At 34.6% G+C, this 22518-nt stretch overlaps 1 protein-coding gene across 1 annotated transcript; it reads right to left on the reverse strand.

Annotated features, from left to right (window-relative positions):
• Positions 1-1469: 1469 nt before the first annotated feature.
• LOC118272746 (sodium-coupled monocarboxylate transporter 2) lies at positions 1470-10190 on the reverse strand. The gene is made up of 10 exons (XM_050707911.1): positions 9913-10190; positions 8977-9101; positions 8468-8620; positions 7861-8080; positions 7187-7457; positions 6394-6482; positions 6191-6299; positions 5287-5448; positions 4658-4839; positions 1470-1784 (listed from the first exon to the last, which is right to left on the reverse strand). The coding sequence occupies exons 1-10, from the start codon at positions 10116-10118 to the stop codon at positions 1487-1489; spliced, it is 1815 nt and encodes a 604-aa protein (XP_050563868.1). The 5' UTR covers positions 10119-10190; the 3' UTR covers positions 1470-1486.
• Positions 10191-22518: the final 12328 nt, after the last annotated feature.

Consider the following 22518-nt stretch of genomic DNA (forward strand, 5'->3'; position numbering starts at 1 on the left):
GCACGCACCTCCACCGTGCATGTTTTCCCTTTGTCTTATAGAAAACAATGTCTGCGGCGGTGAAGAGACGGGACTTGCTTTGTGGATGACGGTGCAAATAGCTCGTGATATGGTTTCGGGACTAAAAGGCTATGGTGTACTGTCTTATCCTTTAAAGCTGTTTCTTCCAAGTTGTTCAGGTTTACGTGTGTTATCTGTCTCAGGAAATGTATAAATACTTAATTTGACTATTGACAAACAATAAAATATGAAGTCTAAATTGTTTAGTAGAAAATTCTTAAAAATATTTTGTTGATATGTTATGTATATAATAACATTCAAGGCATGAAATTTCATTAAAAAGGCATGTAAATTTAGCAATTTACAACGTTTAGCAGATTTGATACTCGCACAGAGCAACTGCTTGTGTTACACACAGATTGTGATGTGTATATGAACTTGTGTGTTTGTAAACGCACCCACGATTCAGGAAAACATCCTAGTGTGGGGAAAAAGAAATTGACAAATTTGAAAACAATGGGATATTCAAACGAAGCCTCACTAGATTGACGTGTCCACTATTCAAAACTAAAATGCGTCATCAGGTTCGAGCGTCATGATGCCATGGAATTCATTCAATATGTTACTAAACTTATACACTTCACGCTGATTTAACTAGACAAAAGAAACCAATTGGCATCCGTAAACACCTTAAAATATTCGCATTAACGCAGAACAATCGCAATCGAAATCAAATAGGAATTATTCACAGAATTTTCATTGACATAATGACATTCAATATGTTATCGTAACATCATGAATAAATAATAAAAGATAATGGTGAAAATTTGCCGTGAGCACCGGCACGTGAAATCGCATTCACATTTCGCCCATTAATCGAACATGTCTTCGAAATGTTTCAACGATTGTCGACATCTTTCTGTCAATTGTTAGGTATTAGGCTTTTGACTTGAATTGCTTTATGACTGTACTTATTTCATTATGTAGGTCATTCATGGCTCTGTAGTTCTTATTGAAAATCACTTGAAACAAATTAATTGTGAATTTTATTCAACCACATTGATCTTAGTTATTTTAAGTTTAATTTCAAAAAATCAAAAAGAATATAAATTCCATTGCGAAAATCGAGATAGTTAACTAATTATTTAGTTTTTACCTTTGATCATTTAGCTTGTAATCTAGCTTCACTGTAGAACTAACAGAATATACTGAATATACTTACTTCAAAAGTTAACTTTTGAAATAATATAACTTTAACAATGTATAGAATTAATAATATACTAAAAGTATATAACTCTTTTATGTTATATATCAATCTCTTTTGTAATCTCTTATTAATTGACATATTATCAGCTTGACTAGTAAAGAGCGCTTATGACATTAAGTTCGCCTTATGAACAACTATTTAATTGTATTATGTACATTAAAGAACAAAATGTATGTTAAGTAAATTAAATAAAACAAAAACACCAATCCAAAAATATATTTATCGGTCAATAATCTCTTTCAGATGCTTGAGAGCTTCGTCCAATGCCACATAAACTTCTTGGGTATTATTCGGCCTAGTTTCCAAAGATGCCGTGGGACTTCTAATCGCGGATTTGTGAAGAATACTCTGGGTTAATGGGCAGAACACGTCGGGATTCATTGAGTCAGACTTGGACTTTCCCGTGAGATAACTCATTAGGAGTCCAATTAGGAGTACTGATACTGCTCCGGCGAATGGACAGTAAGTGAAGGATATTCGGAATAGTGACTGCAATGGCTTCTTCGGTAGCTGGTTGCTGTGGAATAAAGAGTGACGGTTTAGTTTGGGAGAAGAGTAAGATGTTTTACTTATAGGTCTATGAAATGCATGTGACGATCTTATTATAATGTGTAATGGCCTAAATATAATAGCTTTGCGATATTATATTTTTCAAATGTATTGCAGTTGTGTTTGTTATATATGTACTGTGTGTGTTTAATACTTTGTATGTTCTTTTTTCTCGTTTATTTTTGACACTTTTAATTTTAACTAAACATCACGGTTCATTTACGTATTAACATTAATTAAGTATGTCTTACATTTAATATTATACATTAATTTTATATGTTTCATCATTTTAGTGTGTAATTTAATGAATGTAATTGCTGTATACTGTGTTAGTCAATCAAAAAATAATAAGACGATATGTGTTACATTACAAGTATAAACATAAAATGAGCTTATAATAATAGACAAGATACCTAAACGAATCCATTCCACTGTATAGTTAGAAAAAAATATATGCAATCGAAAAATTCAATAACTAATTATATTTTTCTAAACAAAAAGTCGACACTATAAATTCGGCTACCTTGATCAATTGCACTCAGATACACTACTACTTTACGAACAAGATAACTATAACGCATCCATTAATTAATACAATATTAATAGGTACTTTACAAACTTCATAATTGATATCAAATTGCTGGCTACGTTAATTATTTATCAATGATACTAAACAACATAATTAAATTAGAATATAATGAGAATATTCTAAACGCTACATTTAATAAACGATGCAGCTGGTTATGGGCGGTTTAGGGCAAACCAATACAGTAATTATTACAGCAAATTAAATTGTAAATTGCAAACAAATAATTGATAATTGCAAACGTTCGTGTTAGCTTGTGTTACTATAATAGCCTATACTAAATTATGTTCATAAATATAATATATTAACCAAGCTCTTTGTGTGCTAGAAATAAGTAAGGAATAAGATACAAATCTGTCTAAGGGTGAGCCTATTGCCTTATAGGCACAATTCCAGACTTCGTGCTACTACTGAATTTTTTAACCGAAAATTACCCAGTATTACTTTGCCCGGCCCGGGAATCGAACCTGACACCCCTTGTCCCGCAGTCGCAGTCTATTCTATTCAGTCAGCCTATTCTAAATTATGTTCACAAATATAATAATATGAACCAAGCTCTTTGTACGATAAAGGTAGGTTATTACCTTTGATAGAAAGAAGTAAGGAAGAAGATGCAAATCTGTCTAAGTGTGCCACCAGATATGTGCTATACTACGTTGCTATCGATTCGTTTGGCTTTCACCAATCATATTCGTTGGTACACATAGCTTAGTACTGGTGGGAACAGGCTCAGCTAGGTTATGTTTTTTTTTTATATGTAAAGATGCGTGCTTTGGATGGCTTCCTACTATCGATACATCGTATACTCGAGCTGCGCATCTTCGTTGCACATCTATATATTTTAGTATCAGTGGAAACGGTCACGTTCGTAGCATAGCTACATAACATATCTCTGGTAGAAAAGCATCGTAATCCTAAGATGATTAATGAATCATAACAAGATTGCATTTTTTTATAATCTTAAAGAAAATTGTATTGATGCAATAATAATTTCATAATCAAAACCAATCTACGATTTTTGCAAATCATCTTAAAAGATAATGAAAATGCACACTAAGACAAAAGTAATAAAAGAACTAGGAAATCGAGTAAGTACCTAATAGTAATATGGGCGAAGTTTTAATAAGGGGAAAATAAAAGTGAGTCAGCATCCGACCACGGATAAAGATTAAAACTCAGACTTAGGAGCCAAACCGAGTGTGAAGTTAGTTGTAATAAAAACGTTTTCTTATGTCATAAAGTCGCTGATACGGTCTTTGTTTCAAAGCTTAATTGGCTTTGGCTTTGGCTCAGCAAATTATGAACTAGAACTAGTGTTTTTTGAACTGTACTTTACGAAGAACGGTATAAAATACCTACCAGCTTCGAATCTAGTGCATATTCATATTTTTTCATTTATTTAACTATGTATATTTTCTTTGGCACTGATGTTCCATTAATTACGCCAAAACGTAAATATGTTTAAGTAATTGATTTTTGTATATTTTATTTTTAGCTTTGATAAGCCTGCGTTTGGCCACGGTGTACGGCCAGTACATACAATTTATCTATAAAGAAATCTAACGTAGCTAGATTGAAAAATCGTAATTTCTGCTAAGTTGCAAAGATTCAATCCTACAGTTATAGTTTTTTCAAGTGTTTTGAAAATTCAAAGTTAGTATTAGTGTAGGAGAAGCTTGATTTAATTATAATAGACTATCTTTATATGTTTAGTACGTGGGCGTTTGGTCATTAACAAGTCGAGTGAATGCACTGGTTATAAGTACTAACACCACCTCCGCATGTCTACACTAGCTAGACTAGTCTAGTTGAAATGCAGTTTAGAGACGTTTCTAATTTACATGCAATCAGTATAATGTACTAATCTGTGAACCATAGAGGGAATTGCTAAGGTCCTTGAGATGGATTGATGAATGCAACAGAGAATAATATATTATCAGAAACTACTAGGTTTTGCCTGTTACTTTGCTCATGGAATAGACTCTCCCCATCTACTTACCTTTGTACTTATCAAAATAAATTACGATAGGTTAAGCAATTTACAAATGGTAAAAAGTGGGTGTAGTTATATTTTACAGTGGCATTATGAGCCGTAATGTACACCTCTGCCAACCCATTCGGGGATAAGAGGTGTAAGTAAATAAAATGATGAAATAAGTAAACACTAAGCAATAGGTAGGTTACGTTAGCTACCTAAACAGATAGGCTATTAACAAATAAAAAATTAACTAAAATCGTCAAAGTTTAATACTTACGCAGCGTTAGGAACAACAGTGGTTATATTCGCCAGTACATGTGTGAAATTAGCTTTCCCACAACCTGAAATGGTCAGTGGTTTTCCCTGGAAGGTCAATGCTCCCGTAGCTAAAGCATTTTCTGCACCAATAAGTAACCACCCACACAGTATCAGACTTAATAAGCAACCGCTTAGAGCTCCCTGAAATGTAATTAAAAGAAAAAATAAACAATTTTATCAAGTTAGATATTTTAAACTACAAATTATATTACAACGCCATCTCTGTTCAAAGAACAAGAACTATTTCGATCACTGCCATCTAGCGGATGGAGAGAGACAAAATATAACTATGAACTCGACAACCCAAGATAAGGGTGAACTCGTAGATAAAAGAGTTTCACGTAGTAATGGATAGATGTCACTAAAACTAATAAATCAATTTAAAAACTAGAGTTATTAATTGCAGTTTATCGGTAAATAAATGTAAATTAAATAATTGATTAAATAAATATTACCCAGTGAGATAATTATGAGCACTTATGACTGTCGCTTTTATTGACTTGCGTGGTATCTATTTAAGGTGGGTATTTAATATTTTAGTAGGTAAATAATGGGTAAATAAATTATAATAATGCTAATTTTACTTACAGAACAATTAGCCCTGGAACACACGATACCAAGTGTGAATAAGCCGAGCAGTGTACCAGCTGTGACACCAGTAACTCCAGACGCGACGTGCTGCAAGCGATCCAGCTCCTTCGCGAACCATACTACTGAACCACAGTATAAGCCAACCAACACGCAAAGGCACTGAAAATATACACATAGTTATTTCAAATGCAGTAATTCTTTAAAAAAATGCTGATCGTACTCAACAATACTTCTTAAAAAAATTAAATTTAAATCTTTCTTGTGAAGCTACATTTCTGACAGAAATTACCAATCAATAAAGATACATATATTAACTAAAAATCACGCTCGTAATGTAGAATTCTTCTGTGAATCGAAACTAGTGGAGTTTTTCTCAATGCCGTAATGTGCACTGCCTACCCCTTCGGGGATATAAGGCGTGAAGTTGTGTTGTTGTTGAAATAAATATAATAATGTATTTCTTACAGAACAATTTGCCCTGGAACACACAATACCAAGTGTGAACAAGCCGAGCAGTGTACCAGCTGTTTCACAGTAACGATTGTGTTGTAAGTCTCCTTCGCGAACCATACTACTGAACCGCAGTATAAGCCAACCAACACGCAAAGGCACTAAAAAACAAATACATAGTTATTTGAAAAACATCTTAAAAAAAATAAAGATGAGTTATTTTTTTTATATTTTTTAAAACAAATAAACCATCTTTTTTGAATCTGTATTTCTGATAAAAAATAACCATCATCTCGACTCGGCTCGACTCGAGAGATACCATGGCATAATTTTTGAAAAACCTAATAGTTCATCATTATTTTGATTTGCATTACTTTTAATCACATCCAGGACTCCTTGCCCGGCAGTCCCACATGCGACCTCTAAGTAATAAGAACATATTGAAAAATACCTTCATAATCCGACAGCAAGCACTCTCATTGGTACTCTGAGGCATCCACGGCCTAATGAACTCTTCAAACAGCACTCCAGCCACAGAATTAATCAACGATGCTATGCAGCTGTAACATTATACATCTAATCGGTAAATTAATATAAACTTTAATCCTATTAATATAAAGATTATATTAGAATGAATAAAAAATTATGTCTCACCCAGTAGTTGCACTGAAAATTGAGATGATAAAAATCCCACAAATACCCGGAAACATCAATGATAGATTGTTGAGAAATAAAGGGACGAGCTGAAATAAAAACAAAATTGGTATTTTAATATTAAACTTAATATAACTTGAAATATATTATTAACTTTATTTTAAGTATAAGGGAGCCATGTTCTCCGACATCTTTAATTGATTTTGTCTGGACTTTAAAAGAGACTATGACCTCTGAGTTTGTTTCGGCATTTCTTCTCAGAGTAGTCAGATAGGAAATGCCGGCCTCATCTAGTTATTTAAGAGATTGACGTGTAAAAGTGTTATTTTATAACCTATTTGCAAAATAAATATCATTTATCATTTATCATTTGCTTCGGCACAAATTGGCCGGCTCGACCGGTGTGACACCACGGTCTCACAGAAAACCGACGTGAGGCAACGCTTGCAAGCTGCGTTGTGTTTCGTTGTGTGAGTGAGGTTACTGGAGGCCTAATTACCCCTCTTCCCAATTTCCCCAACCCCAAAAGACTGGCATTGCACTTGTAACGCCTCTTGTGTTTCGAGTGTCCATGGGCGACGCCGATTGCTTACCACCAGGTGATCCATCCGCATGTTTACCGGCTTATACCATAAAAAAACGCTTCTTTTTACCACAAACGTATAGTAATAGATGTTGAAAATTTTAAGCAGAACGTTAAATATTTTGTAAAATTCCAGAATAAAGTTTCAATGCCTAAAACTACATTAATATTCCTCTCTTAATAAAAATCATAGCAACCATCTTCACCAACCTGTTCATGTTTCTTTATCTGCCCCGTAAGTAGGGGATCACAGCCTGCAAACCATGCATAAAGCGCCAAACCCAGGAAACAGGACAGCAGCTTCATAAATATCACACCAACGCACGATATAGCGAGGCAGATTCTAGCCTGGCTGATTGTAGGCACAGCCAACAGTTTCTGCAGTGTTGCTTGACTCAATGCAATCTTCCATAGCCAGTTTGTGGATAGAGCTAATGTGACTGCAAAGAATGATGTGTGGTGTGCCATTTCGGGGTCTGGACTGAAAAGTAAATATCACTGGCTGTGTAGTTGACAACATTGGAGATTTGGTTGCCATCAAAAGAAAAAATTGGTAAGTAAATATTTTTATTTTAATGTGTTAGTGTAAATAAATAAGATAGATTTTTGAAAACTAGTCCAGCAGTTATTGTTAAAACTGATATTCAATAGAATTTAGAACATGTATCTACTCCTGTAATTTTGGAACCATAAGCGTTTCTGTTACTTAGTCTTGTCAATAATTCATTTTAATTTGATCCGTATCTGTAATTTATTTTCTTCTAGTGCCTAGAGAATGAGTACCAAAAAGTTTCTTTCAGTATAGACAATTTAAAGGTTGCAAAGTCTTTATTTACGTCTTTCCTGTGTCCTTTAGATAAGAAGAGTGATGTAATAGTACTTACTCATAAAGAACTAATCGTCCACCATGGTTGGCGATTTCCCACATCCTCTTAAAGCCCATGGGTAACAGAGCCAGTCCACTAGGTAACGCAGTACCAGCTAGTGCCAAGAAGGTTGTCATGATGCCAATGGCGACTATTGCTCTTAAACCACCAACAGCACTGAATGTTGCGCATGCGACACATAGAACTGCAGTCACACGTCCTGCTAACTGGTTTGTTACTAAAAGAAAGAAAAAGGTGTGATAACAAAGAGTAGAGTAGAAGAACAATCACTGCAAAAGGCTTTATCATGTCTGTGTCTCTAATTGAAGTTTGCTTGATAAAGCATATTATTGTAAAATACTGAAGTTAAGCTTGAACACAATTTTATGTATTATCAATGAAATGATATGTATGTACGAACGAGGGATGCATTGAACCCCGTTGTTTCTGCCTGTTATCGATTTTTATATCCATTGAACTGATAAGTACATTTATAACAGAGAAACTCCTGTTAGTACTCAACACAATACACACAGAAATAAGATCTAATTGATTATGATGATAATGTATGGTAAATTGGCAGGTCTACACAAAAATAACGTAAAGGAAATCTTAGATTGCTTACCTAGCCTAAAAGCCATGAGTGGTACATAAGGCACAATGGGAAGCAACATCAGTTTGCTAACGACGAACAACACTGCACCTATCGTCCGTGTGTGTGTTGAGAACCTTATTTCTAAATACTCGAAACTTGATGACAGTTGGAGCTTGTGGAACACTGCAATAAAAGTAATAATGAATGGTGTAAAAACATTAGATCATAAATTTAATTTTAAGGACTAAAAAGTACTATTTAGTTAACTGTTTAGCTGGAATCATCACATTTTTTCGAGTCGTCGTGTCGTGCGTGCGTTTACGAAAATACAGGTTCACATACAAAATAATGACACCCAGACCCGAAACAACAATTTGTGGATTACTCCGTGCGGGAATCGAACCCGCTACACGTTACGCAGCAGACAATGGCCTAGCCACCGCGCCAACCATGCAGTCTAACATAATATTACGTAGAAAATTTTACACTCACAACTAGCAAATCATATTATACATATTATGTAAGTGTATTAAACTTACCAGGTAAATAAATGACAGCTGTTAAGAAGGTGACGATGACCAGCGAGAGTGCTGACGCCCAATACTGCGTGCCTCTCAGGTATATTTCCACGGGAACACCAAGAAGGGTGATGCTTGTCAAGTGACTAGAATTCAAAAGTATTAGCAATTCAAGTTACTTTTCTAACTCGGTCTATGAAATTAAATGTTCAAGTATTCAGACCATGAATCACGAATCTAAAAGGTGAGTCTCATATATTATATGTAACAGACTCCTTTGGTAACCCGATAATCCATCAAACATAGGTAACAGTAGTAAACAAATAATGGAAAGATGCACTAGAGACGTGATAATATTGTTTATGATTATAATGAGATTACATTATTTATCTCTTGCAGTACAGTACAATATTGATGATAAACATCTGCAATGTGCAAATAATCAGTATTTGTACATTTTACGACATAAAAGGAATGAAGTTTACTTATTATTGTAAAAGCTTGTTTTTTTTATATAAAGCAACAAAATTCCTTTACCCAAGAATCGAAAGACTTGCTGTCATGGAACATCTTGAGAATTACATTTACGTTTACATAAAAACGTGTGTCGTGGTGGCCCGAAGGTTTGATACAGCCGCTTCTCATGCATAAGAGTACAAGTTGGGTTCAAAACTTACTAATGGCAAGTACCAATATGACTTGTTTCGAGTTATATGTAATTTCTAAGATTATTTAGATACCACTGACAAACGGTGAAGGAAAACATCGTGAGGAAACCTGAACCTATAATTCTAATTAATTATAAGTTTAAAATCACAAGCTTGGGGATTAATGTTCAAACCTTTGGCCAGCAGTGGTCACTTATAAACTGATGATGTGATACATGAAATTCTAAGTCTTCTCCTGACCTCTTTTAAAGTATAACACAGGAGATTAAAATTAACGAAAACGCCTTACCTCGCAATAAGAGCCAAAGTAATAGGTATAACAGACATATTCTTCCCACCGAACAGGAACCCAGCAACCGTAACATACTTTCTATTGATAACATTATAATACACAATAATTCCTATTATAACACCTAATATGATCCCAAACAAGCAATATTCAGCCACATTGAAATAAATCGGTGAAACAGGTGGTACGGTAGTGACTTTCAACATTATAGACGTCTTTCAAGTGCTAATTACGTGTCGCAAATAGCAGTTCCTATCTCAATGTGTCTTCTAACAATAATAAGAGATATTAAAGATAAAAGCAGGATTTGTATTCAATCTTTTTGCAAATACTAGGACGAACTGTTTAAACGCCAATTGTGTGAAGGTCTATTTTAATGGGTGTTTGATTTTGTTCTGATAGGTTATATTTATATAGTACTGTTAATGTTAAATAAGTGACGTTATTAAGTATAAAGTATACTTTTTTTGTTTCATGGGGGAAAATTATGACTTTTCTTACCGCAGGCGAGGAGAAAGGGAGTGTCAGACTCTTACTGACTAAAAACCCCCCTGTTCCTACTCCTGTTTCTCCGGAGCCCCGTTAAACCCCTTAGGTCCGCAGCTCCAAGTATAAAGTATACTATATTTAGGCTATAATAACTCTTTACATTTTTAGATAAAACATCTTTATTTTTAGATTTAATTATTTCGTTGTAATCTTTTAACGACCTGTAGTTTTTCACTGCATGTCATAAATATGAGCACGTATTGCCTTATAATCTCTTAAAACGAACTACGCAGAGGTGCACGAGTTGTCGATGTAATGTCAGTTTTTCCCTACTTCTTAAAAAAAAACAAATGATTAATTTCGGTGAATTAATACAAAAAAAAGGCAAAGGTTAAACTTTTAGGCGGTTCTAATACTTTCCACATTCATCCCAATCTATTTAGTACTAAAAATAAAAGTAAGCTTAGTGTCAGTGAACATTTAAGTCCGTCTTTCGTAAATGACGAAAAATACACTGACATTAAAATATTACATAGTATTATGCCGTATTATGTCAGTATCTCATCAATGTACAGTCGAACAAATTACAGGTAGCCACAAGTTTAACATTACTGAATAAATAAATTAAGCAAACAACTGTTTTAATTTATTTGCCTTACGGTTTTAATTTGCCAAATGGCCTTATAATGGGTGTCCCAAAATTAACGCAAGATTTGAATTTGCCGCCATTTGTGCAGTGAAGTGTTGGCAACCCTGAAAAAAGAGCAATTTGACAGCTAACAGTATAGGGTTATTAAAAATGGAGCGTTACACGATAGATCAACGTGTCTTCATTATTAAAGAATATTTTAAAGACATTTCCAGGTCGTGTACTCTCTCGTTTCGGTGATCAAAATTGGCCTCCTAGATCGAGTGATTTAACACCATTAGACTTCTTTTATGGGGTTATTTGAAATCACAAGTCTATGTCAACAAGCCCACAACCACCTGTGCATTAAAGGGGGAGATTCAACGCTGCATCAACGAAATTCAGCCACATTTATGCAGAATGGTCATGGAAAATTTCAACAAAAGAGTGCGCATGTGCATGCAAAGCCGTGAGGCCATTTGTCCGATGTGTTATTCCATACATAACCCTATCCTATGTACTTTACGAGTCAATAAAAATATAACTATCAAAAGACTAAAAATGGCGTTTTCTATTTAATTCAAATCTTGCGTTAATTTTGGGACACCCTATATAATCGAATCTTCAGTTATTTTTGGAGTGTCACATGCTTTTACAAAAAATATAATGGTGAAAACTATAATGTAAAAGTACATTTATTTAACTCTATCTTCTGCCAACCATCAATACAACTTTCCTAATAAAATATATCAATCAAAGCTATCAGTATTAATAATAATTCAGTATGTACTCAAAAAAATAAAAAATACGATCCTTAACACCAATACATTTTGTCGATAGTAGTTGACGAAGCAATAATTCTACTATCTCCCAGTACTTCGCAATGACAGCATGTACAGATGTTCAATTGCCCGCAGACCTTATCTCAGTAAATACGAAGATCAAACAGTACCGTAAGTAAAACAAATAGTCAGCGAACAATAGCTCAATAACTCTTGATAAAAGTCATATTTTTCAGTGTACCTAACATCACGTGTGACATTTAATTGTAATTATTAGTTTAGATGTATTGGATCTATCGAAATTTTCGATTATTTTTACAGATTCGAATAAGTAACTGTGATTCGAGTTCTCAATGTTCTGTATTATTTTAAATATAAAAATATAAACGATTCGCTTAAACAATCAAGTACAGTGCCGTGTTAACTATTATAGTATTATTAATTCGTAATTTTATAATACATCAACTCGATCATCAATACGTTTTTATTAATAACGCCATCTGTTAACTTGTAGCTGAACTACTGAAGGGAATAGGTTGCGTCATCCTTTAATCATAGGGCAGCGCGATCGTTTAGTAATGCTACGAGACAACTACGTAGCTAGCCTACGAACTCTACGAACCGCTACAAACAAAAATAGTTAGAGTAGGATTTTCGAGATGGCGCTTTTCAATATTAACAGTTTCACATCGAATGTTATGTGCAAACTTTTTTTACAGAAGATTTTTTAATTACTTGGTGTACAAGTTACAACTATTACCAGCGCGTTAGGTGTTAAATTAACCATAAAAAATAATTATTCAGTTATGACAAAATAGGCAACAAAATCGCTACACCATTTTTGAAGTAAGAAGGTGATACCTGATAGTGTAATTTTATTATGAAATGGAAATCGCAAATTAAAAGGTTCAGGTTAATTAGAGAGTGCTGGTGACTGTTTCCTGTCAATTAATAAGTAGGTAATCTCTTATTTGACAGTGAAAGTTGCAGAAAGAATAGTACAAACGTATTCCATGCAGCCGTCGCGTCGTTGTTAACCTAAATCTAATTACCTAAAAGTATTCCATAATGTATGGGAGAGCCATGCCTGGGCACGAATAGGTCGGCTGGACCGGAGTTGCGTTGCGTGAGGTTACCGGAGGCCCAATCTTCCCAATCCCCGATTCCCCAATCAACCCTTAAATTCCTTACCAGCTAAAGGCCGGCAACGCAATTCTAATGTCTCTGATGTTTCGGGTGTCCTTGGGCGTTGGCGATTGCTTACCATCAGGTGATCCGTATGCTCGTTTACCGGCCTATACCATAAAAAAATACTATAAAAGATAGACATGACTCTTTTCACAATGAATACTAATAGTTCCCTTACCTTCGTTTATCTAACTCAGTTTAAAGATCGGCCCACTTATCTACCTTACATATGATCTACATTATCTAGTTTTATGTAAAAACGTGTGGGAGGGGTTATATTATTATGGATGGGGGGACGCTCTTACCAACATTAGAATATTACTTTCACACCTGTTCCCTAGTGACGTCACTACAGTTTTTGCATAGTTTTATAGCCAACTAGAGAGCTTTAACATGCTGATTTTACGAAGTAATTTATGATTATGTGAGCTATGTGTTATTATTATTTATTTGTTGTGGTATGTAGTTGGGTATACATATGTGACGTTTTGTAGGTCATAAAAATGTTTGTGTATGCTTTCGTCAGTACCTACTGTTTTTAATTTTCGAATCAATTAAACGTGATGGTATGATTTTTAAAGAACTAATCTAACTAACTATATTATTAGTAGGACTCATTATGATATAATAGATATTAGATACTTATGTTACGCAACAGTGCCACTCCATATTTGTCACCAAATACTAAGCATAATTTCAAGCTTAATGATAACAGAATTCATAATAAACAATAACTTTGTACCAATGCTTATTACGAAATTCCTCTGATTAGAATTTCTCAGAACCTTCCATTTCATATTCATTGAAAAAATAAATAGTAACATTATTATAAGTAGCTGACAATAATGATTTTCTGTGACTCTTTATTACAAACAAGCATAGAAGCAAAATAAATTCCCTTTGTACGTATCACAAACTTATACTAATAATATGGAATACATCAGAGGCTGAATAAACAGACAACATTGCCCTGGAGCTTGTTAAAAACTTTTGATGAGTGTACCATTAACTATAAGTAACCATCGAACAATTTGTACATGACTGTACGTTCTATAAATTCCCACCACGTACATGCGAATACACAAATCATCTAAACACAATATCGCAAATATTTCTTGTCCAGAACACTGGGTGACACGGGGCGCCCGAACAAACGGAAGTTTGAGGGGGCGGCCGCTAGAGGGGGACACAACCGAGGAAACGCCAGACAAGGACAGAAATACACATTTGAATTACGAACGAACAGTACGGCGCTAAAGAAAAATTAAATTATATTTCCCAATGGTGTCAGCCAGTTATTAAGTGGCCAGACGCCATTTTGAATTATTATATTTTTTATTTCTTTTTCCCAGGTTTCCCTTTTGTACGAGGAATTCCTTTTATTTGGAATAGTTGTGGGAGCGGATTGCAAATGGATTCAGTTGAAATGTGTTGGAGCTGTAAATCAATGGCTGTACTTTATGGGACGTTTGGGATCATTATACCTTAATAAACCTTAGTTTTGTAAATAAATCTCCCCGGTTGTTACTTTACTTTGGAGAAAAACATATATGTGAGGATTTATGATCTATTTAGTAATTACAAATAGCTTTTCTTTTGGTGATTGTATTCATTTTAACTTTTATAATTCCTTTTATTCTTGAGTAATAATTAGAATAATTGACAAAGCTTAATCAGCAATCCGTTACATTTCCTACCATTCCTTTTATTGTTTTTAAGTGAAGGCATAATAAATAAATACACATTCATTTTTAGTTCCTTTATCAGTGCCGTTGTTATTACAGAATTTGACCAGACCAGTCAGTCAAATTCTAAATTACTAATGTTTGATAACTAAACCTACGAAACTTCAGACATACTCAATAAAAACTACTTTTAGAAAAAAAGTTCCATAAAATATTCAAAGTAACTCATTATTGCCATATCTTCAAACGTTTAAAACCCTATCCACGTATTTGAAACTTAGGGGCGGTAAGTACATCCATCTCGGGACACCGAATTGCAACACTAGGGTAGGAAAACCTTTCTCGGCTTTGCATTTTTTCCGCGGTCCGAGTTTTTGCCTCAGGCGAGAAAATTATAAAAGAAAAGGGGAGGATGGGACAAAGCGACATAGGCTCTACACGCGTGATTGCACTTTCCAAAGGGCAGACGGAGTGATGCTATTAATTTTATCGAGCCTCTATTTAAAATGGGACTTTCCTTCAGTTTTTTCGTTCGGTCCTTTGAAGTCGTATGATTAACATGAGATTATGTATGTATAAGGCGTTTCAATTATATTTTACCTACATTACAAGGAACTCGTTTTCTTACGCAATATCTTTTGTCCCATTATTTTAGAAGTCAATTTGTTGTTATAGATTGAACATCATTTGACTATCATTGAAAATTTAAAAAATCTAAAATTCAATAATGTTTTATCAAGCCTACAAAAAAACTAATTTCAGTTTCGCACTTGCACTATCAACTGTCCAGTTCCCTATCCCAGTCCCTTAGGAGATTTAATGACATTAGCAATATCCACTCTATTGCCAAACTATCCGAATTGGGGGCAATTCTAACAAAGAATAGTACTTTAATCAAACGTTTAGGGTTGAAGCTTAAAATAATCTCGGGAGAAGTTACACTGGGCCCCGGGCGTATGATAAACCGGCGATAACCGGATATGAGAAGGAATGAACGAATGAATTGCCCGCTTCCAGCTACGTTTTTTGCGTGCTTCTGTAGTTTTTAGGAGGCCATCTTTGTGGCAGTGGCATGGGGCGGAGATGTACGAATGACGATTATCATGTCTCAACCGATGGTTATGTTTGGGAGGCAATTCTTAATCGACGGTTTGGAAGTTATTGAAGTGTTCCGTGATGTCACTGTTACGTTACACTTGTTTTGTTTATTTGTGATCTGAAGTGACTTGTAACGAGGTATATTTCCAATCTTATAATTGTGTTTATAGCTACTAGAAATAATGGTTTCCTCTCATATTTGGGAAGGAAACAATTATTAACAATTTATCATTCTTATTAATACATACATACGTTCTCCACGATCCTCTTCTTTCATAATAATATAGCATTTGTGATCCATTGTCTTTAACTGAAACAATAGACCTAAAAATGATTCTTAAGCAAATCAAGCGGCTCACTATCACCCCATTCCTTCATTTTCCTTCATTTAAAGAGGACGTGTTATCACGACATGCCTTCTTCTTGCCTCGCTTCCCTTTCTATGGAGTGTCATTAACATAAATTTCACGCGTTCCAAGATAAGCTTGGACTGCTGCCCAGCCCCCTATTAAGTCCTTTCTTTCGACTAGATTTACGCGATATTATTATATGTTATGAGGCAGTAGTGTGATATATAGGTTTTATTACTCATAAAAATAAAAGTGTCTTCTGGATATTTTGAATTGCTGTGATCTCTTAAGTACCTACTACTCATATTTAATTGTATTTTAATTATAAAGCAATAGATACATTAGGAGCATTATTTTATACATTACTAGTGCCTAATAGATCAATGGCCATCTGTGGTCACAGATAAAATCCTACCAAAAGTTCGCCATCCTACGATGGAGATTACATTTTCACGCGTTTTAATACAACTTCACTAGCTCAACCATCCTTTGTTTTTCCATCCTTGTACTCACACGGCAAAACTACTCCGATTACCTCAAACACATAACAATTTTCATACCACACATTTCGTTTGAATTAGGCATCGTAATACCACGTCTCTTGCACGCCTTCAAAAGTCGGGAACGAATAGAAAAATGGCTGGAGGCACACGACACCGGAATATATTACGTAATCGCACTCTAGTTTTGTATGTGAGGTAACGGATAAATGTGTTGGTAGTGCGACGACTCCGAAGTCTGATAAATAGCTTGCCCAAAAATATTTTTGTTCTGAAAATCGCTAAATAAATTGAATTGGGCACGACTTTGGGTGCCGAGTGTCGTGGTGTTAACTTACAATGGGCTTATGACGTATATGTTTTGGAAGTTCAATGTAACTATTTATTCACTGATATAGATTGGTGTTGATGGGGAAGAAATTCTATTTACATAAGGAAGTTTAGATGTCCTTTGTTTTCTCTTGGAGACGGTGATTTTATATAGGTTTTCCCATGCACCTCACAAGTTTAGAATAAGCACGTAAATATTTACAAAGCATTAAATTACTAAGACAAAAGGCTTGAAAACCTATAAATAGTGGTAATTCCAGATCTTACTGCAAGTTTTAATTGAAATGTTTTCTTGATCACTCTTATCAAAAGCTGAGATTGATGAGTGTTAATTAGTAAAATTCCTAGTAAGGATAAATAAATAAATACTAAAATCGTTGCTGGCCTCTCTAAATTAACACTTATTGATATTAGAAATTGATTATTTAACATAAAGCAGAAAATAAACAGAATGAAGTGAACTTGTGAATCATAACTTTATAATTTTATTTCTTAACTTTATCGTTGTTAAGTCGCATTTAAATTAGATTTAGATGTTTAATTACCGTTTTTCAAAATTCCTCTAAAACGCGACAGTATGCACGAGTCCTAAACATCTTACTAACTAACCATCATGAAAGTCCCCAGAAACACTCCACCGAATACAATCACGCACACCAACAAAGAAAAACAATAGGCACACTCGCACACAGGGACACTCTCGCTCCACCTTTTAGTGTCAAAAGTGTGAGAATATGGGTAAACAAATCCTCCAATTTCCATCACATTTATTCGAGGCGTTGCTCTGACGTCACCCCCTCTCCCCCCTCTGATAGAGAGGAACATGTAATTTCTTTTGTAGATAGTGTGAACCGACACACCCTATTGGCTGTGATGCGGTGTAGTGATAGCAAAATTTCGTCAACAGTAGGGACGTGGAGCCAATTTTCCAATAATACTATTAAAGTATGTATGTAAAGGGTGTATGGAGATTGTTTAAATTGTTGTGAAGCTTTTAGGGTTATGATAGTTTAACAAATTATCGATAGAGTATAATCCTGCATAACATTATAAAATATGATATTGACATACGCTTTCTTAAATGGTATTCTAAAGACTGATCTACATTTTAAATACCGACTTGAAAATGTATCTCAAACCTGATAGTTGCTTAGGAGTCCAGTATTTCAAATTCCTTTCAATTTTGATAGTTCGTAGCTTGGAAAAATAGAGATGCCTTTAAAATCTTACCATCTGCATAAATAGAATGGACTTTGCACCTCTTTCACAAAACAGGGTTTGCCATAATCATCAATATGCTGGCCGATTGCCGTCAATCTGACAACAATTAGATTAATATTCTAAAATCCATTGTCTCCTCAACTAGAAAACATTTCATAACGTATTTCACTTTGTACACATGTCACATTCATTTTCGATTTGTTACCCAAACCCAATATCCTGGCGTCGATATTTATTTAACATATCATATCAGCATTAGCTTGATATATAGGCTTTGATCCTTCCTTGGACTCAGGGCAGCCCTGTGTGATTTATGCCTACATTAGCGCATTGCAAAGGAATAGGTGACGTCATATTACTAGAAAATATTGTGTTTATTTTTGTAAGGATGTCAGGATGTTAAGTAATGGAATTTTCGTGACGTCATTTCGGAGATGGAAATTTTGTTTGGGTGTGATTAAATTGAATGTCTAATTTTTAAATTGTAACATTGGGTAATTTTTACAAGTCTTACAAGCTAATGCAATCCAATGATTGAATGTCTCCTAAAACCTCAAAGTGTCTATCTCCACATACTCAGACACGAGATATCAACTCCACCTATCTTTACTTAACCTTACTCGGTAAAAAGGTCTCCACGAAAGTAATATTCAAATGAAACTCTATGTACATACACATAAGAAAACTATCAGCGTAGTGTTGAGTGCCTACAACGCATCGCGACGAATTTTCTAATCGTGTCCACACGGGCCGGGAAAACATCATATTTCACCGGGACCCGGGGGTGGGAATGGGAGTGGGAAGGGGGGCAGGGTGACGGAGATGAGTTTTTTACGCATTATTGCTACACACGGAACCAAAATTCAACCCCTACGCAGCACTAATAAATTCTAATTTCGATTATTTGTGACACTTTGTGCCTATGACTTTGTCTGATAGAAATTGAGTTGTCAGGATTTGGTTTGGGTGTTATTGTTGTTTATTGCGTTGTCTGTGAGCAGGTTAAGGGTTTTGATCATTATTAAAAAGGTAATTTAGTACTATGATAATAGAAATGGGTATAATTTTATTAGATGATTTGTTCAATCCTTGTCGTAGTATTTTTGTCCGTAACAATTCATCATTTCTAATTATAAACATTTTTAACTAAATCTTCGTCTCCACCGAGCCCAAAACTTTTCTATAATAACAATATAAATAAAACTGCAACAAGTTTACAAATCAGCGTCATAATTTCGCGCACGAACTCACTACACACGACAAACTAGCTGTAACTATCGTAGAAACTTGTAGTATGCTCACTGAGGAAAATGTTAACAAACAAATTGGAAATAGTCCGGGAGATAGCAGCGTTCCTAATACCCAACTTCATTTCAGAGGCACGAGCTCCTGATCGAACGAAAACATTGTTGTGTGCCCTTATCATTACCGTGTATGTACTGGAATAGACTGGCTGTTGCTAGAGGTGGCGGTGGAGGCGCTAGTGTAGCAAATGGGTCTATTTGAAGACCATAATTTTGTTTTTGGTTGGTTTAACTCGTCATTGATCACTGAGGCGTCTGTTACATAATGAATTCTGGGTCATTGACGGAGAATATGTTCCTTATATTACAAATTGGGTTTAAGATTTTGAAAAGTCATTGAAATTAAAAACGGATTTTTACCCTTTTTACTAATTTCAAAAAGCACTTTAACTGTCGTACTCAATATCATTTAATGATTAGTTAAACTATTCCTGAGTAACAATTTTGGGTGGGAAACAATTATTAAGGAAGGAATATTCTTTACAGGAATTACAAGAAAACAAAAGTTTCAAAGTAATATTTTGACTTTACAGGTTACTCAGTACAGTACTTACTTTCCTTTGTACTTAACCAAACCGATTCCATTCTGCGTACATCTATGTCCCTCACGATTTTCTAACATGCAGGCTGGAGGTGTATTTTTATTAATAAAGAGCTTATACTGAACGCCTCTTCAGCGAAAGCTTTTAAGCGCTTCAGCGTTCAGCGAACGTTTTCAATGTGTTTTTGATAAACAAATGTTAATATTACGTCGCTACAAATGTAAAGGAATTATGGCTTGTAGAAATAAAGCGCTTTTTTGCTGTTTGCTGGAAGGTTAACAGGTTATATATACAATAAATATTACAATATATACATACACACATACATACATACATACATACATACATACATACATACATACATACATACATACATACATACATACATGTATGCTTTTTGCTGGAAGGTTAACAGGAAAACTAATTCTATAGGTCACATGAAGGCAATGTAATGTTCAAATGAAATTTTATTGACAAAATGATTATAGGATTGATAAATTATGGCAAGTATAACTGTGAAATTTGAGTTGTCCAATACTTTGGAATTAAGTATAGCTCTGGGTATAAGGCAGTTTTCCATTTCAATTATTATATACAGATACAGAGAAGAGTGGAAGGAGGATGGGACGATCATGGCTGATATCCAAATCTAATCTAATGTGTAAATCATATTTTAAACGATTAACTGTTTTTTTTTTTTTACTAGAAACGCTAAAGATTCTCTTGCCTGAGTCTCTCGTTATGTCGATTATCAAAAAGTACGGAAATAATTGCTAAAACAAAGATTACTAAAACAAAGGCAACTCCCAAATTTTTCAACATAATATTTTTTATGGTATAACCCGGTAAGCTAGCTTACTGAGTCTCCGGTAACCTCACTCACACAACAGCATAATCTGCTTTTCCAACAAAAAATACGCAAACAAAGCAATTAATATTTTAAATGACATCTCCCATTATGCAACGTATTTAACACGTCAGCACGTTTTGCATTACCGGGTAATGTGCATCACTAATCATTGTTCCGACGCTAATTCTCCGGTTAACAAGCAGCGGCCAGTATGCAAAGCTGACAGACAAACCTCTACTTTGCTATTAGTCTTGTACATTGAGCTTTGAAGTTTTGGATGTGGTAAATGAATCTGTAGAATGAGATGTATAAGGGTGATGACTCTATAAATTGTTCACTGTTAGTAGAATCTGTATAAAAAATATACTGTTATTTGTTATTCATTAGCAGACAACTTCTACTTATACTCTTTAAATTTTAATTTAATTAACATACATTATACTGAATGGTCGAATTTTGAGTAGGTACCTATTCATTAGAAATTCTATTTTATTACAAAAAATTAGGATGTTTTTCTGTAAAAAAAAATATTAAATATTTTCACAATTAACTAGCTATATGCCCCAATTTATAAACAACAATAGCGTAATCTATCCAATGACGATATCATTAAATTGCAAGCACAACAATCTTTATACCGCATCCAAAAATCCTTTTGAAGGTCCAACACGAGCGTAAGGGGGAGTGTCCACTGTCCAGTGCGACGTTGATGTATCATGTCGGATCAACGGACGGGTAAGCGCGTCTGTCCTCCGCCTAATCTCCATACATTATGGTCGTGGATATTGTTCAAATAAATGGTACTTGAGACTTAAGTTTTGACAGTAGCCGGTAGGGTTGGTACCTATTATACGTACTTATACATTGTGTTGATATTACAAGATTATTTATAAACAGATTACGATGATATTTTTTTTCTTTTGAGGTACAGGAACACGTGTCTGAGTTTTTTTCTTTTAAAGTTATTGATGTTGTGACAGTATTTACTTGAATTATGTGAATTATGTGGCATCCTTTTAATGTAAGGTTACTTAAACCAGTCCCTAGCAATTGTTTTCGATACAAAATCGTTACTAAGGAATAGTTTAGGTAATCATTAATTGTTTCTGAGTGCGGCACTTGGTTACTTACAAAATAAAAATGATGAGTGTAGCCTCAGTCAGTATTTACGCTACCCGCGAGACGACTGGTGGTACCAACAGATGTCTTCTACATTTTTCTCCACAAGTTCTCCGATATCGAATGCAGTACTCACATTTGATATTGTTTGAGGTCAGTATTTTACTCTTATTTGTACCATATTTCAAAAGCAAGTACAAGATTAAAACAGGACAGACTCAGAAAGACCTTACAACAGGACAAGAAGTTAGGTAGGTACTAATAACATCATCCCTTTAAAAAAACATAATCAAAAACAACCATTATAAAGAAAAAAACATTAAAATCTTAAAAACAAAAGAAATCCTTACCAAACACAGAGAAACGAAAGATTTAAAAATAACAATTGAATTGTAAAAATGATTCAAATAGTATTTGTAATACAAAAGTAACGAGCGGGCGGCGGCGCGCGCGCAACGTATGGAGATTAATTTGCGCTCGACGCCCCCACTGACCGCGCCACAGCCTCCCACGCCGAAAG

This window comes from Spodoptera frugiperda, chromosome 4 (assembly GCF_023101765.2).
Source record: "Spodoptera frugiperda isolate SF20-4 chromosome 4, AGI-APGP_CSIRO_Sfru_2.0, whole genome shotgun sequence".
Taxonomy (NCBI): domain Eukaryota; kingdom Metazoa; phylum Arthropoda; class Insecta; order Lepidoptera; family Noctuidae; genus Spodoptera; species Spodoptera frugiperda.

Coding starts and splice junctions, on each gene's coding strand:
- LOC118272746 (XM_050707911.1), bottom strand. CDS start 10,118: ATGTTGAAAGTCACTACCGTACCACCTGTTTCACCGATTTATTTCAAT. Junction 9,102..9,912: donor ACTTTGGCTCTTATTGCGAG/GTAAGGCGTTTT, acceptor TTTGAATTCTAG/TCACTTGACAAGCATCACCC. Junction 6,483..7,186: donor AGATAAAGAAACATGAACAG/GTTGGTGAAGAT, acceptor TTTTTATTTCAG/CTCGTCCCTTTATTTCTCAA.